This window comes from Pleuronectes platessa, chromosome 21 (assembly GCF_947347685.1).
Source record: "Pleuronectes platessa chromosome 21, fPlePla1.1, whole genome shotgun sequence".
In the NCBI taxonomy this organism is placed as follows: domain Eukaryota; kingdom Metazoa; phylum Chordata; class Actinopteri; order Pleuronectiformes; family Pleuronectidae; genus Pleuronectes; species Pleuronectes platessa.
In genome coordinates, this window is record NC_070646.1 from 6755878 (window position 1) to 6771410 (window position 15533).

Consider the following 15533-nt stretch of genomic DNA (forward strand, 5'->3'; position numbering starts at 1 on the left):
CTGAGAACCTGAGCCACGAGGTTCACACTCCTGAGCTGACAAAATATCACACTAACCCCTCAACCCTTATTTGATGCCTGTTTTCTAAAAATAAACCTGTTCTGAATCATGGTTTGAATGGTTTTAGATTTAATTCATCCGCCCTCACGGTGAAGCGGCAGCACCATCTACTGCTGAGCTGTAACCGAGAACCAACCACGCACACGACACAACTTCCTGATGCATGAGAAATACAAAGGATGGATGATGACAGGGCGACGGACACAACAGCCACACACAGCAGGTCAGAGGCGGGGGGGGCGACGGCAAGTGGAAGGGTAAAAGAACAAACGGCCAAACGAGAGAATGGAAATCAAAACTTACTTGATTTGATATATCCATTGTAGCTATTTTTAGCTGAGAAGAATGCAGAGACAGATGAGAGGTTACAGAGAAGATCAGGTCGCAATGAAAGCAAATTATAAAGGACAACTGGGGAGCTGGAGGGATTTCTCTGTGAGGCACCTTCAAAGAAAAACAACATGGACCAAAACAACGACAAAGAAAAACAAGCGTCAGTTTGGAAAAGGGTTTTTCAGTAACGGGGTCAAAACGTGTTTGTACGTTGTCACCAGTGAAATATGAGAAATCACATTGGAGGCACTGAAGTGGGCACCGATTCCGAGTTCAGATGGGAAGGTTAAATCAGAGCTAAATTATTCAATGAGTTATTTCAATGATAAAACTGATTATTGTCTAAATTACAAAAATAAAATGTCAAAAATTAATAAAAACTGGTTAAATATATAGTACCTGATGTTTCAGCAGCATTAAATGACTATATTTCAATGTGAAGCAGATCCATACAGAGCACACTTTGAAATATAGTCTAAAAAAAGGTTATTCACCTATCTACAAATTTAGTTTTTATCCTGGTTGTCTTGATTTCTTTTGAAACGTTAACAGTCAGTAACTCGCAACATGTGACAAAACTGTGCGTGTTCTCGTTTTGGAGTTCATAGCATCGTGTTTATTCTCTCCTCCTTTTTTCCTGAAAGCTGTTTCCCTTTCCTCAGCACTGCTTGACACAACCTGCACGGATGCATGGAACTTTTCTGTGAGTCACTTTTTTTTTTGGGCAGCCGTGAGTCGCACACATGCTCATTAGTACTTTATTTCAACCCCTTGCTCACAATAAAGGTCACGCATTGAGCTTAAGGCAGGACAGTGACAGCGATGTTCAAACAGGGACCTTGCTGGTCCTGGCATCTGTCGCCTGCAATCGGAGGGCGCGAACAGAGTCACAGGACTAACAGGCTAGCATCTGTCCCACAACCAGGGAGGAGGAGAGGGGCGGGGGCACTCGGCTGCCTGGTGGTTAGGAACTGTCAGGCTGAGTTTCATGACAACCGGTAGCACTCCAAAAATGAAAATGCAAACATAATTTCCATGTCAGGCCGCATAAGGCCCCGCTCGGTGCGTCTGCCGCACTGTGTCGACAGCAGCTCCGGAGCTCGGCTCCAGCTCAGCTGGCCGGGGCGACGCTCACAGCACACAACCCTGGAAGACATGTGGAGGGGTGGAAACGCCCAGAGATGCTCGACTATACACAACACGGCCCTTGATCAAGAGGCTTTCGCTAAAACTGTGTGACAGACTACAATGTTTCCAGCAAATTGTATTAACGCCGTGCAGATGCAGACACATTCTTCATGCCTCCTGCAATATATCAGTGCAACTCAACACGGCCTCCGGCTTGAAAGGGCAATCGCACTTGAATTAAGGAGGAATCTCCATTCAGCCAATTCCAATATGATCCAGCACTTTTCTGTTGTCCCTTATTCCTCTTATTTAATCCAGATCTACTCTGTTCTTGAAATTCTGTTGTACAACTCAAACAAAATCATAAGACTAGAGAACCCACAGTTTAGCCTGTGGCGCAGATTGTGACACTGGTTTGTGAACTGGCTGCATTTTTCTGTTTTTAGAGATTTTAGAGTCAGTGGTTGTTCAAGCGTTTGATCCTAATTTAATATAAACAGTATACTAACCTCAATATCTAGAGATATCCTCACAAAATCCCCTCAGGTGCTCTTTAGACTTCTATTTTAATTAATTGAGTGTCAGTAGCGTTTACACATACAAATATCTTAAATCCAATCATGTTCACCCGTCTCTGGAGGCGCACAGAGAGCAAACGTTTCTTTATCTTTATTACTCTCCAGTGACGTCATTATAACGTTATAACGCACAGCTTTGCATTGCTTTAGCGCTTCAGCTTTAAAAGCTAATAATGTTGATGAGATCACTGGAATTTTCACACTGCTAAATTGTTGTTGACCCAATTTGAGCTAAAGGTCAGTTTGAATTCACATTCTCTGAAAAGCACCAGCGGAGCAGTCACCCAGCATGCCTCACCACAGCTTCCAGTCACCTCCCAGAGCACGGCACAGGACCAGGAGCACCAGCTGACGGACAAACAGTGAAGAAGCTGAAGCAACAACTACACCCATGACAGTGACGACACGGCTGCGAGAGCCAGACAGCGCACAGAGCTGCAGACACGGTGCACGGTTAACACAGTGCATGTTGCACAACACTAAAGGGCACATGTCAATGGCGACAACTTACAGGCACGTAATGCGGTTGAGCAATCATTAACAGAGACAGCAGAGAGTGGGATGTCGTGTTGAGAGGAGTCCACGTTACAACGCACATTAACCGGCATGCACGAGCAGCCCCGCTCTGCTGAGCGCCCGCAATCAAAACAGCATGCCAGTCTTATTTTCTTGTAGGCGGCCATCTTGGCTACAGTCAGGGGTTCAGACAAGAGGAGAGGGAGAGCAGGTTAACGTCGAGGGTCGTTCTGGAGAGAAGTGGACAAAGGAGGGACAGGGCACAGAGGACGGCTGCTGCTGCTGCTGGGATGCACAAGGTTCACTTTGACTTTGACGGCGGGAAAATGTCAGATTGGGAATTTGGGTAATTTCTGGGACAAGCGTGGGAAATATCACGAGGTCAAAGGTCATGAGGTTTTTGGGGTAGACATCTGAGGGTTGGGTTTGGGTCGTTAATGTCTTCAACAGGAAAAGAACTCCTAACATTTCCTCACCTCAGCTGAACATGGCCCTGAATGCTTTCTTATACTCCATAATGGGTTCATGTGCTGTATTTGATACTATGACTCTTTCTCTTCTTCCAGTGTCTCTTATAAAAAACTAGCTCTCTGGGCTTCTAGATGAATCTCAAGAAAACTAAAACCAGTTCAAACACTCGTGTGACACTGTGTGAAACCATTAATCTGACATCATGTAACCAGTATCCTACACTACTGCTATTTGTTCCAAAAATATCCTTGATCTCAGATGTAGGGCCTTTCCAGCTGTGCTCCTCATGCAAGGATGTTGTGTTTGTCGAAGGATTACGGTGACACCTGGTGGTGATCGGGGGTAGTACTAACTATTTCTTATAGCATTTTCCAAATAAGAGGAGAAATGGTTATGTAGGTAATTTACACTCAACTCCTTTTGGTCTTTTCCCAAAATTGCTTAATTTAGACGAACGTTTTTTTTGTCAAATTGAAAGATGTGCACATGACAACCAGGGGACCAGGCAGCATCAACCGTTATACATGCAACATTTACAGTACACACTCAGGCTTTGATTTCAGAGGAATCAATCCGCATTACTCACAATATATCACTATAAGGTGACGTTTTTGTTTTTTTTAAGTGGGCAAATTCCCAAGCAGCAGGAAAAGAATGCATCAAATGTTAAAGATTAATTATTAGCTGTAAAGGTTAAGATGAAACACACTGTAGGAGAAGAGACAGAACAAGGAAATGAAACACAATGGGTTTTGATGTCTACAGACACACGATCCATCCAGGTACCAGGTCACGGGCTCTGTGAACGCCTGCTCACATTAGAACATTCAGTGAACTGTAACAGCACAGACACACATTATAAAACAACAGAAAACATAGCACACAACATACAACATATTTACATTAAGACTGAATTCACATGTCAGTTTTCACTTATCTGTGTCTGTTGAATAAATGGGAATAACTTGGAAAAGAGAATATGTCATAAACGCAAGATAATCAACTGAAATTGTCGAGATTGTAAATTAAAAGTGGTGGAGTAAAAAAATAAATAGTCAATTTACCCAAATCTCAGAGTTATATTTCTAAACTTCAGCAAGTAAAACCAAAACCATTAACAGGAATAGATTAAACTGTTAAGCTGTGTTTTGTAATTTGGGTGAACTGACCCTTTAATATTTAAAGTATTTATGTCATATAGATAAATATAAATCTATTTTTTTTGTTCTTGTGAGGGAAACTCAGACTGACCCTCTTCGTTGACCCTGTGACCTTCCTTCATGCACAAAACTTACAAATGCTCTGTGAATGAATGTAGATGAAGTCAAACAGTCTTAATGTGTTGATATGAGGTCACTTACATTTCTTGCATCCACATTTCTTTATTCTTTTGGGATCAGATATGTCGTCGTGGCAGGATTTACAGTAAAACAACGCCCTGAGGAGGAAAACAAGAAACCCTGTGAGAAAACTCCACATGGCTCAGAAGCAGGGGAATTAAGTGTTCATTTTTTCAATTACATTTATTCTAAATTGAATTATGCTTATTTTATTCACTTATTATTATTAATAATTAAAAAAGGAGTCAGGCAAGATTCAGGCATTTGTCAGTAGGCTATGTGAGGGGAAATGCTTGTTAAGCCGTTCTATGGAAGCCCAGTGAGGTTAAATTATATTTTGTTACATCAAGTGTTCATGCAGTGAGGGCATGAGTCTCTAATCCTAAACTAACACACATTTGAATTGTCCGTTACCTCTTTACTTCTTTGGCATCGCTGGCGATGAAGAAGCCCAAGGTTCCCTCCTGCATTTTCACGTGGTTCCCAGGGTTGATCAGAGTGCTGCGAGGATTCACAGATCAAACACGTCAGAGTGGGAAGTTACTGAGTCTGCAGTGATTGGTTCTCACTCATCTGGCAGGTCGGTCTCTGTTTATTAAATGAAGTCGATGAAGGCTGTGACACTTCAGACGGAGTCAAATGAGCATCGGTGCGTTCAAACAAACCCTGGTGTGTGTTTAAAGAAACCAACGGCCAATCTCCTCCATTCATTCGTCAGGACGGAGTCGTAAAGACCAGTGATGTTTGTGAACAAACCAATTTACACACCAATTTAGCCCCGTCGGTAAAGAGCCCTGTGTTTGCGGTCAAACAGAGAGACGCCGGTTCATCACTGAGAGTAAATACGGACGGCAAACACACCTGTGTATCCACGTTTCTGCATCCGTGAAATGTAATGACAAGGATCCACTGTGAGCATCTGCACTCACCTGCTTTCTCTTATGTCAGACTTGTACTCGATAGCGATCAGCAGCAGCTTCAGCTTCACGTAGCAGAGTCTGCAAAAGAGAACAACAACAGTTACACCTGCAGCTGAACACTCTGTACTTTCAGAAGATCACCTGATTCCTAATTCTGAGGCTAAATATTAGTCTTCTCCTTGGTGATGTGTTTTTTTTTAATCAACTTAACTTCTAGAAATCCAATAGTGTAAAATATGAATCACCTAATTTGTAATTTTATGTATAAATATGCTTTGTCAAGAACACTGAGAAAATAGTCAAGTAAAATAAAATCGAAAAAATTCAAGGGAGGCTTAACTTACATCTAGAAAATTATTTTAATCATTTAAAGAAAATGAAATCATTATCTTATGTCTTTCACACAGCTGAATGCTTCACTTTCTCAGTTCTAACTCTTCATTTCAAACATTGAAGTTACTAAAAAGACTTAAAAGACTTCAAATTTGTTGCATCTGGGAAACACAAAAACCAAAATTAGATGTTTCTGTGCACTTACTCGCAAATAACAGGGAAAGACAAGCCCACGAAGGCACTGGACAGGTACTCAGTGTACATCTCATTAGCCACGCCCTCCAGGTAATACTTCTGCCACGTGTCCTCCTCGATCTGGGACAGAGATTAGAAGAATTGTGTCGTTACAACAAATACTAGAAGCAAATTGTCATTCATCTCCACCCACTCACCAGATGCTGGAGGCCTCATCCGGGATAATCATTAGTTTCTACTCAGCCCATTCTAATGTAAACACAAATGTGAACACAGACGGATGCAGCTGCAGCTACCTTGATGAAGGACCTCATGGAGAACAGGTTGGCCAGCATGGTGGAGAGCCCTTGAGCCAGGCAGCTCTGGGCGATGAAGCCCAGTTTGAGCTCAGCGAGGCAAATGGCGTCGTCGCCCTCCTTCCAGGTCCAGCTGGGGATGTTCAGCAGGTGGGCCTAAGAGGAGCAGAGGGTGAAACAGGAAAAATGAAAAATGAAACTGTTAACTCTTATTAAGCTTTTCCTAACATGGTTTCTAAGATGTTAAAAATCTAACTTTTATACACTAAACTAGACTAAACTTCAGGAGCACTGTTAATCTCATTGTATCCTGTACAATGACAATAAAGCTTTCTATTATAAAAATACAGCAATAACAAACTTAGAATGAATGATCTTTAAAGATGATTTAAGTAGAAATAACGGACTGTACCAACCTTATTGTGGTACTGCAACATCTGAGTGATTATTCTGATCTTTGGATGGTAGTTCTTGATGGAGATAACCCTGGAAGAGACGCAACAAACTCAGAACCAGTTTTCCAACGTCAATTCTCTACTTTTTCCTCTTCTTTTTAATCGTGTCATTCATAAACACAAGTTGAAGTAACAGTTCAAGATCATTTAAAATTTGTGCTTTAGGCAGTGGAGGTGGGGAGATGGTAAACTGTGGCCACAGAGGAACGCACTAGGTCAGAATTATTACTCTGACAGTCTGTGGCATATTACAAGGGAAGGTAATCCTCACAATAATCCTCTCCCTGACCCTTCAGGGGTTCCGTAGAAACTCAGTTTCCTCATCTGTTTTTTTGCAATCAGGGAGTTCTGCCAATTTCACTCCCTCTGCTTAGAAAACCATTTTATTTTTGCAAAAGCTTCCACACGTTTGAACAGAATTGGCCTCAGGGCGAAAAGCAAACAAAACAAAACAAGAGTAAAACATCACTGTTGAGGAAGCCCCTGTGGTTTTACCTCATGATGTTGGACGCATCCTCAGCATCGGGGTCAGCGCAGTATTTGTTGGCTAAGATCAAACAGGCGTCAGCAGATTCGATCTAAAAACAAAAATCACAACACAGGAAACACAATGAGTAACACAAATCAATACAAACAACAGTGTTGTGCAATTTAGAGGCACCACAACGGTGGAGTTTCTCCTCGGAGCTGCGTTACCTTCACTCTGGCCAGGTCGTGTGGGTTCAGGACCGACCCTTGGTAAAACTCCACTTGGGTGAAGTGTCGCTTGAACAAGGCTTCCAGCTCAAGATTAGGGGAGATACTGAGCGACAAAAAGAGAGAGAGTCTTAACCTGGAGGAGAACTGCTGTTTCCGATCTGCTAAATATGGGATGTTTGCTGTTTTTCTACTCACTTATGAAGAAAAACAATTTCTACATTGACATCATCCCTGTCCTTGTGTAGGAAGTCTTTTAGAAAGTTGGACACACTCTCCAGTGTTATATGACCACAGACCACGATGTGCCTGGAAAACGAGGTGCAGAACAACAATGAAGCTCAAGGTGGAATGAAAAAAAAAGGGCGACAAACAAACACAGAAAACCTTTTTTCGTCTTTGTCCTGGAATAAAAACAAACAAACAAGGTAACCCTGACAGGAAGGGGACGTGACGGGAATGAAAAATAATCTGCACTATTGTGTTCAGGTGATTGATTTGAATTCTGTGAGGGAGAAATGATTAAAAACGGTGAAACAGGACGAGGACGTTTCGTGTTCCTGCTGTGACCAGCGGGCGGTTGAGGGACGGGGTCAGAGAGCAGCGTGGATTTCAGTGTCAGATTATAAAGGATCAGAGTTTACTCAGATGGAGATTATGAAAGCAGCACACAGTGTATCTTCATAAACACGTATCGCAGATCCTTTAGGAACACATTTTAGATTCATTTATTTTTATTATCAATAGTATATCTTTATTGTTTAATAGTGGATTTCAGGCGTTTACTCAGGTAAACGTTGGGTGTGGGTGAAATGCATCGTGGCTGGAGGCCTCACTGTGTCTTCATGGCTTTAATCTACAATAAATGCATCAGAATCAGTTTTCATTTTGCAGCTCTTGTTTCTCTAATTTCCAAAAACAAATGATAAATGACAACAGGTAAAGACATCAGGAAGAAGAGACAGGGAAATAGAAACAATTTGGCTAATAATTCAGTCTAGTTGTAAAAAATGGCTAAAGTAGAAAAACAAATATTTAGCTTTGATAATTGAATAGGAGCCAAATGGAGAACTGCTTCTTCAGAATGTGTAAATTTCTTTCAACTTCCCTCTGGTGGAAATAAAATGGACAAGAAGGACTTTTTAAAAACAACAACAAAAGAAGCAGATTTGACAATGTTTCCTACTGAATGTCTGATTTCTTCAGGACTAACTAAACAATCACAAGTAACAAGAGCGTGCTACAATAAGCCGTGTTTTGTTTGGAGGCATCTGTTCAGAAAACAGCTTCAGAGCTCGGGACACGAGTTCACATGTCACTGACACGTTAAAGGAATAGTTTGACATTTTGGGAAATACAATTATTTGCTTTCTTGCCGAGAAGATCGACGTCACTCTCGTGTCTGTACGTTAAGTGGGGCGCTGGAGCCAGGAGGGAGTTAACGTCGCTCAGCAGGGGGCGCTATGTACACAAATAGACCCAACACACCTATGTCTGTTTTTCTTCTTCAATGTAATAATATGAAGAAAACATCACATATAAAAAGTTTCCACCATGCTGAGAAAACTGGCTCCTGGCTCCAGCTCTGTACTTGAGAGTGAGAAAGTGAATACGTGTATTTCTTAAAGTGTCCATCTATTCCTTTAAAATATTTTTTGATTAAGTCCTATGGGTGTAGGTCAGACTGAAGACAAAGGCCAGGAATGTTCAGAAGCAAAGCATGAAAAGAAAAAAATAAGTTTTTCCAGCAGAGAAAAACTGAATATTTAAAAGAATCAGCATGAAGCAAGCAGTGACAATGTAGTGTCGAGTGTCATCATTTATTTGACTCATATACACTTTATATGAGTTTATGAAGATCATTATTTAATTCTTATTTTATCATGATTAATTGCCGTCTTGAAGGCTGATTATTTTATCACAAATTAACCCCTGATGTGAATTCTAAACCCTTACATAATTACTATTATTTATCTTTTATTACTATTACCCTTCAAAAAACTGAGGTACACAAACTGATTTAACTCAGAATACTTTGTGTGTTTGTTGACCCATAACAGGGAAATCATCATTGTGGTTCTGTGAATATATATAGAAAAATTCACAGAGCACGTTTTGTCATAACTATTTTATCAGCTTTTTTATTTATATACATTTGTATTATATCTTTTATAAGTTATACCTTATTTTGGTGCATTAATTATGCATCCTTTGTGATTCACAAATTCAGATGTGGATGGTTGCATTGAGATTATTGATCGTGCGCGTGATGCAGACACTAGATTTACGAACCCTAAACTAAACAGACACAGATGAGTACAGACCATCACCACAATCAAACACGAAGGATTCTCTCTCAGTGAGTCACTGTCACTTTCTGTCTCTTAAACCACACGTTCACAGTTGTGTTTCAAGGTTTAACGGCTGCTGCACATCAGTGCTCAGAGTAGAAACCCTGGATGTAAGCATAGCAACAAATATCATAGTTTATCATTTGTTAGGTGAACCTAAACTTTTGTTTAATAATTTTTAAGTTTAAAATGATCATGTTCATTGATAGTTAGACACTGAGGCCTCAGTTTCAGCTGTGGTTTAATCATTCAAATTTTCAACACAGATCAACAAAAGTATTGTATATTTATATTATATAGTATTTCAAGTAGTACAGATACCTAATATCACAGTGAGAAAATCCTTCGTGTCACCTTTTAAAATGAAAGTACATTTATATGACGACACCGAAAATATGTCTTATCAAGTAATTTTTGTCTGTTTTAAAACAAGTGAAAAAATATGACAGTGAAAATGTCACAATTTCATTTTTTACAGAAAACATGTCGAAATAACCAAATAGCTAAAAAAATTCACTTGTTTCACACGATTAAAACGTTCAGGACTCGATAACAGACAAAGATCACTTATTATAATATTTTTTGCAGTGTAAAAGCAAACGTTGATTCATGGCGAGCAGTGATGGCCCCTTGCACATTTACAAAAAACAGCGGCAGCAATACACAACGCTAATTCCACATTAATCATGGCCAAGTTCTTCAGTCACAGTGTGACTTCAGTGTTAATCGAGATCGATGCATCTCAGACTGTACGTCACCTCTTTATGAGAGGGCCACTCGAGTCACACACAACCACACCATTCAACGTTTTCTCCGCTGGACTTACTTTCTGCCTCTGGTCGAGTTATAACTCCCTCCATATTTCTTCCGATTAAGGATGAGAGCGGCAATTTCTGGCACGTAGCGAGCAAACATGGCCTACATGCATGAAAAAGAAAAAGAAAAGTGCATGCAGAGAAGGTTCTACTGCTGTGGAGGCAGTAGAGCCTCCTGGAATACTTACTTTCTCCCATTAACCGCACTATAGGAACCACCATATTTCTTTCGGTTTCCTATTAACTCTATGATTTCAGGGACGTAGCTCGCAAACATGGCCTAAGGAGAAGATAGGAGACAGAAGAGGAGACTAAAAAAAAAATAGGCAAAGAAGAGCAGGTCTTCTTATTTGTGCTTTAAAGAAATCTAAAGTGGAACACTAGTGTATGTGCTGGAGCAATATTTATATTCACATGTTAACAGGAAGATGGAGAAAGCTGCAGGTCATTCAGATTAGTCATTGACTTTGTGTAGCCGGAGGTTGTTTTACAGTTTACAGAAAAGGTGTGAAAATGAAAAAAAAAGGAAATTATAAAGCCAATATTTACGGATATTGGAAGAATAAAGGAAAAAATGACGGCTGATGAGTGGTGTGTTGATCTGTGGCAGAAAAGAAATGATAGAAAATCAAAGAGAAGCCTTATGTGCCATGTTTCGCCCAACAAACACAAGTGAGGTGGATTCAAAAAGCACAGCTGAGCGGACGGACAACATTAAAACTGAAACTCACAATCGAATACTTTGTGTAAAATAAAAGCACCTCAAAATGTTGATATTTCACTATTTCCAGACTAACTTTAGTATTGCTTTAGTTCATTTACAGCCTGTTACATTATACTGCAGATGCCCATGATGAAAATAAACTACAAGAAAAAGATATAAGGTGTTTATAGCAAACATTTATCTACCACTTTAATATCTTTCTTGTTTGCCACTTCCACACAGCTGGACTTTGTAGTATGACTTGAATTGTGTCCTTGATATTTTCAATCATCTAAGATTGTGAATAACACTGTAGCTTTTCAAAGAGAAATACAATTATATCACTTTTACACTCTTTGTATAATATGTCACCATGCTGTTCTATTTAATAGTGCGAATAATTCTTGATTATCTAGTTCACGGCGACCTCTCGATGACCTTTATCAATCAGGTGACCTCAGATCTGTGGTAAATCCCACAAACATGTTTTTCTGTTGGATTAATTTATCACGTTATCCTGCAGAGATGTCTCTAGATATTTGAGGGTTAGATTCAGTCATGTTGTTCCGTCCTTAAAGCCGCGCTGTGATAAATCCTCCTTGTTTCATTGTGTTTGTTGGAAAAGAGGGAGGGGGGTGGGGGGGGGTGCAGGAGGGTGGAGCCACCTGAAACCGCAGTACCTCATAGTTAATCACAGAAATGAATGTGCGACAAAAAGAAACTTCAGCATTATATACCTGAGTAAATGCTGCGATAATTTACATAACTCACAAAATAATGACATGCAACATACTGTGGTGAGGTGGTGCGCCACAAAAACACCTAAACAACCGGTGGAGAGCGTCCCGGCCCCCTAATCGTCCCAAAGAGAGTCAACACCCGGCGGAGGGCGGTGATTGGTTGGAGGACTTTAAGCAGCAATAGGTAATGAGAGTTTTTTTTACCAATCCACCGAGGATGAAGAAGACCATGAACAGGCGGCCGAGGGTGGTCTTTGCATAAACATCTCCGTATCCCACAGTGGACATTGTGACCATGAGCAAGTAGACACATTCCCAGTAGGAGAGAGCCTGGGAATTTTGGAAATTTTCCCAAGGATCCCCTGAGTTTTCCACCTGGAACAGAAGTTTGAGATTTACACAACTGCAAAACTGATTGACTTTTTCCCAACGATGCACGCTAGGTAATAGATTCATTAACTCACCAAGTGAATGAAGCCGGCCGCGGTCAGCCATGTGCTTATGAAGATTGAACACAGGTTCACCAGCTTTATTGAGTTGCTATTTAAATAAAGAAGCCGGACAACAGGGTTTGAGGTTTTAGTTATAAACCTGATATTCACATATCGTTCAAAGATGTCAAAACAAGTCATTCAACTGAATTATAGAGAATCTTAGATTCATCAGAACAGATCATATGCGTTTTACAGAAATCATTAAGGGCCAAAATAACATGCAACATAAAACAATCTTTTAAAACAAGCACATCTACTTCACTTACATAATTTCCTCCTAATTGACACATATGGGATTATCGTGCAATGCTTTTATTGTTGTACTTAGTAAGGTCACACGCGGCTCTATTTACGCTTCAGCTCTGTCAATTGTATTTGTATTATTTTACTCCTTTAATTAAAGATTTTATAAAGATCCTTTTCACTTATTTAACCTCTTTCACTCTCTTCACCACTTTATTCTTCTCATTCACTTTGCTTGAAAAAGGTTTTAAACTCTGCTTTCTGATTTTAAAAGGATGTATTTTCATTTTGTCTCTGTGTTGTTATTAATGTCCCTGAACAGCCTCTTGAATCTACCTGCGTCATACTCACGTTTCCATTTACTTTTCACGAAACATATTGAAACTAAAACATCACACATTCATTTTCTCGCTGTGTATTCAGTCTAGATATGTGCACGGTCCTTTGTAGTAATTACCACAGAACACTACGTTCCTGTGTGACCTCTGTCCTCCTCTACTTTGTGCCTTTCACCTCCATCCGAGGGAACGAGCGCAGAGATTATTCTAAAGCATTTTGTTGCACTATAAGCTCTTTCTGACATCTGTGCAAAAAATAAAAAAGATTTAATTCTAAGCAGTGAGGAGACAAACCGGAGAGCTGTTTTTGTTCATGCACATAACAGAGCCGGCTGCAGTAGGACGAGGAGTAAACTTTAAACTTGCAAAAGCTCTCAAATATATTTACCTCATCATAGTAAAGCGCTCTTACTGTGATAAATGGAGCCTCAAGCGAAACATTGCAAATGAAGATTAATCTTAATCTGTAACGTGTTTATGTTTATGTCAACTGCACATGCACCGCATGTCACAAACAGACACACACGCATACACCAGAGTGAAAAAGTGAGATTAAATATACACACACTTACCTCGTTTTGAGTATATTCAAAAACTGTAAAATCTCTGAGAACTGTATCAACCTTAAGGCCCTTAAAAATCTCAAGCCTGCGAGAGGGGGAAAAAAAGACCATAAATAAATTAGCATATATGATTAATAAGAAAAAACTGATAATCATCAACAGCGAGGAGCATCGTACCTGTCATACTTTCTTCTATGTTTATCAGCTTAATATTGATTAATAAACTAAACTCTGACTGATCATAAGTTACTGTATCATAAAAGAAACAATAAATAAAAACAAGCTCTGCATCCTGGATCTCTCTTCCTCTAATCTCTCTCTGTTTTAATCTCAGGAGCCTCCGGCGTCTACCTGCATCTTTCCTGCCGGATTGAAAACTCTGAACGTGGACGAGATGAAAACCTGGATTAAAGTGAAGACAGGTGGAAGCTGTCACGGGCAAATTGAACGAGTAAACAGTTTTTTGATCCTAAATCCTAAATTTGAGAGGGAGAGGGGGGGAAATGGAGCCAGTTGCCAAAACTTCAAGGACGAAATAACAGCGATAAAACCAGCAGCCACAACACGAGCCCGAGGGTCTGTATCGACCAACGTTAAAGCAACTCATACTTTTAATTTATAACCACGTCACTGCCACTGTCGTCCAATTCAACATCTACAAAAGTAGCCCCGTCAAGCAGAATAACACACATTCTCTGTTGTGTTTCAGTATTTGGGTGCAGTGCAGTAAAGCACCTGGTAAAAGAAAGTTCCCACTGTAGTTTAAAAGCCACTTGATTCATGGTTGAATATAAAAAGCTGTATCCACTGCAGAGTCGCTGCTGCATCAACAATTAAAAGCCTCCTCGGCCAAGAGTGAGCCATCAAGTCAAATCCATCCCCACATGCATTAATCGTGCAGATGAATTTCCCTGCTCGGGAACACTGGTGCCAAGAGACACAAATCAAAGATGTTACGGGCAGGCATTCAGATAAAGTATATTTATATATATATAAATAATCTTTTTAGGGAATGCTTTGCTTCGCCAAATCGTTTAGATTTTTTCATTTCGAGTGAGCGCTTGCCAGCTGGGGATCATAATACGGATCAAATCCTGAACCTGAACCTGCTCCAGCTGACACACAGCGTCCAAAGAGTTCTGGACGTGCCAGCGCTCAGCTTTGGGGGAGATTTCCCCCCCGATGGTTCCCACGTCCTGCAGGTCTTACCCCAGTAGGAGATTACACGGAAGCATGCACACAAGCTGTGGCAGATGCCGCCCTGGTCCTCTTTGTCGCTGGCCTGCCCGTGGGCCATCCTGACCCGGTAGCCCTTCTGGAAGAGCTCCCCGGTCGACTTCTTCCGCCTCCTCGGGTTGATCACAGTCTGAGTGTGTGTGCCTCCGTCGGGCGCCCTGTACACCAACATCTTGGTGGGAATCATGGCTAGAAATTTCTCGCCAAATTTTCCAAAGTAAAGTCCAGAATCTGCTTCACATCCCACTCTCTACGCGTCTGCAACCACTTTGACACATGCAACAGAAAACAAATGTGATCCTCCTCCACAGAGAAAAAACGATTCTCCTCAGACCTTGATGGCGATCCACTGCGTTCAGTGAGCTTATAGCAAACCCTTTTCCCATCAGGATATTAGAGCGTAAGCTCCTTTAGGATTCATCCAGAGAAAAGAAGAGGCCAGACCACGAGTCTGTCCATCAGCTGGCTTCTCAGTGTAACCTACATCTCATCCCTGCAACCATGCAACTGCTCCTGTCCAACCAAATTCCATTCTGTCATCTTAGACAAGAACAGCGCATGTGTCTGTGATCTCGTGTTTACAGCAGGAGACAAAGTGATGTGAAAGGCCGGCAAAGCCCTGTGCGGAAAAATGAGGAGCTTTGGCAACTGTTGGGTTTTTCTGTGGATTTAGTGATTCTGCAATAATCCTTCAATTAATCACAGCTGATGTAACAACTGCTATTGTAT

The 15533-nt window shown here is 40.8% G+C and overlaps 1 protein-coding gene across 4 annotated transcripts in view; it reads right to left on the minus strand.

Annotated features, from left to right (window-relative positions):
- LOC128426873 (calcium-activated potassium channel subunit alpha-1) overlaps window positions 1-15533 on the minus strand; it is a 69176-nt gene that overhangs the window by 18466 nt on the left and 35177 nt on the right. For 2 of the 4 annotated variants that reach the window (XM_053413925.1, XM_053413928.1), the window contains exons 6-19: window positions 13578-13653; window positions 12395-12470; window positions 12135-12305; window positions 10676-10767; window positions 7520-7630; window positions 7322-7427; window positions 7121-7203; window positions 6587-6656; window positions 6171-6326; window positions 5885-5994; window positions 5356-5424; window positions 4841-4927; window positions 4448-4524; window positions 2611-2787 (exon numbers count right to left, since the gene is read on the minus strand). In XM_053413925.1, coding sequence (XP_053269900.1) covers window positions 2611-2787; window positions 4448-4524; window positions 4841-4927; window positions 5356-5424; window positions 5885-5994; window positions 6171-6326; window positions 6587-6656; window positions 7121-7203; window positions 7322-7427; window positions 7520-7630; window positions 10676-10767; window positions 12135-12305; window positions 12395-12470; window positions 13578-13653 — 1461 coding nt within the window. Of the gene's footprint in view, window positions 1-363; window positions 397-2610; window positions 2788-4447; window positions 4525-4840; window positions 4928-5355; window positions 5425-5884; window positions 5995-6170; window positions 6327-6586; window positions 6657-7120; window positions 7204-7321; window positions 7428-7519; window positions 7631-10498; window positions 10591-10675; window positions 10768-12134; window positions 12306-12394; window positions 12471-13577; window positions 13654-15533 lie in introns of all 4 variants that reach the window. The other 2 variants (XM_053413927.1, XM_053413926.1) reach the window with 2 other exon arrangements.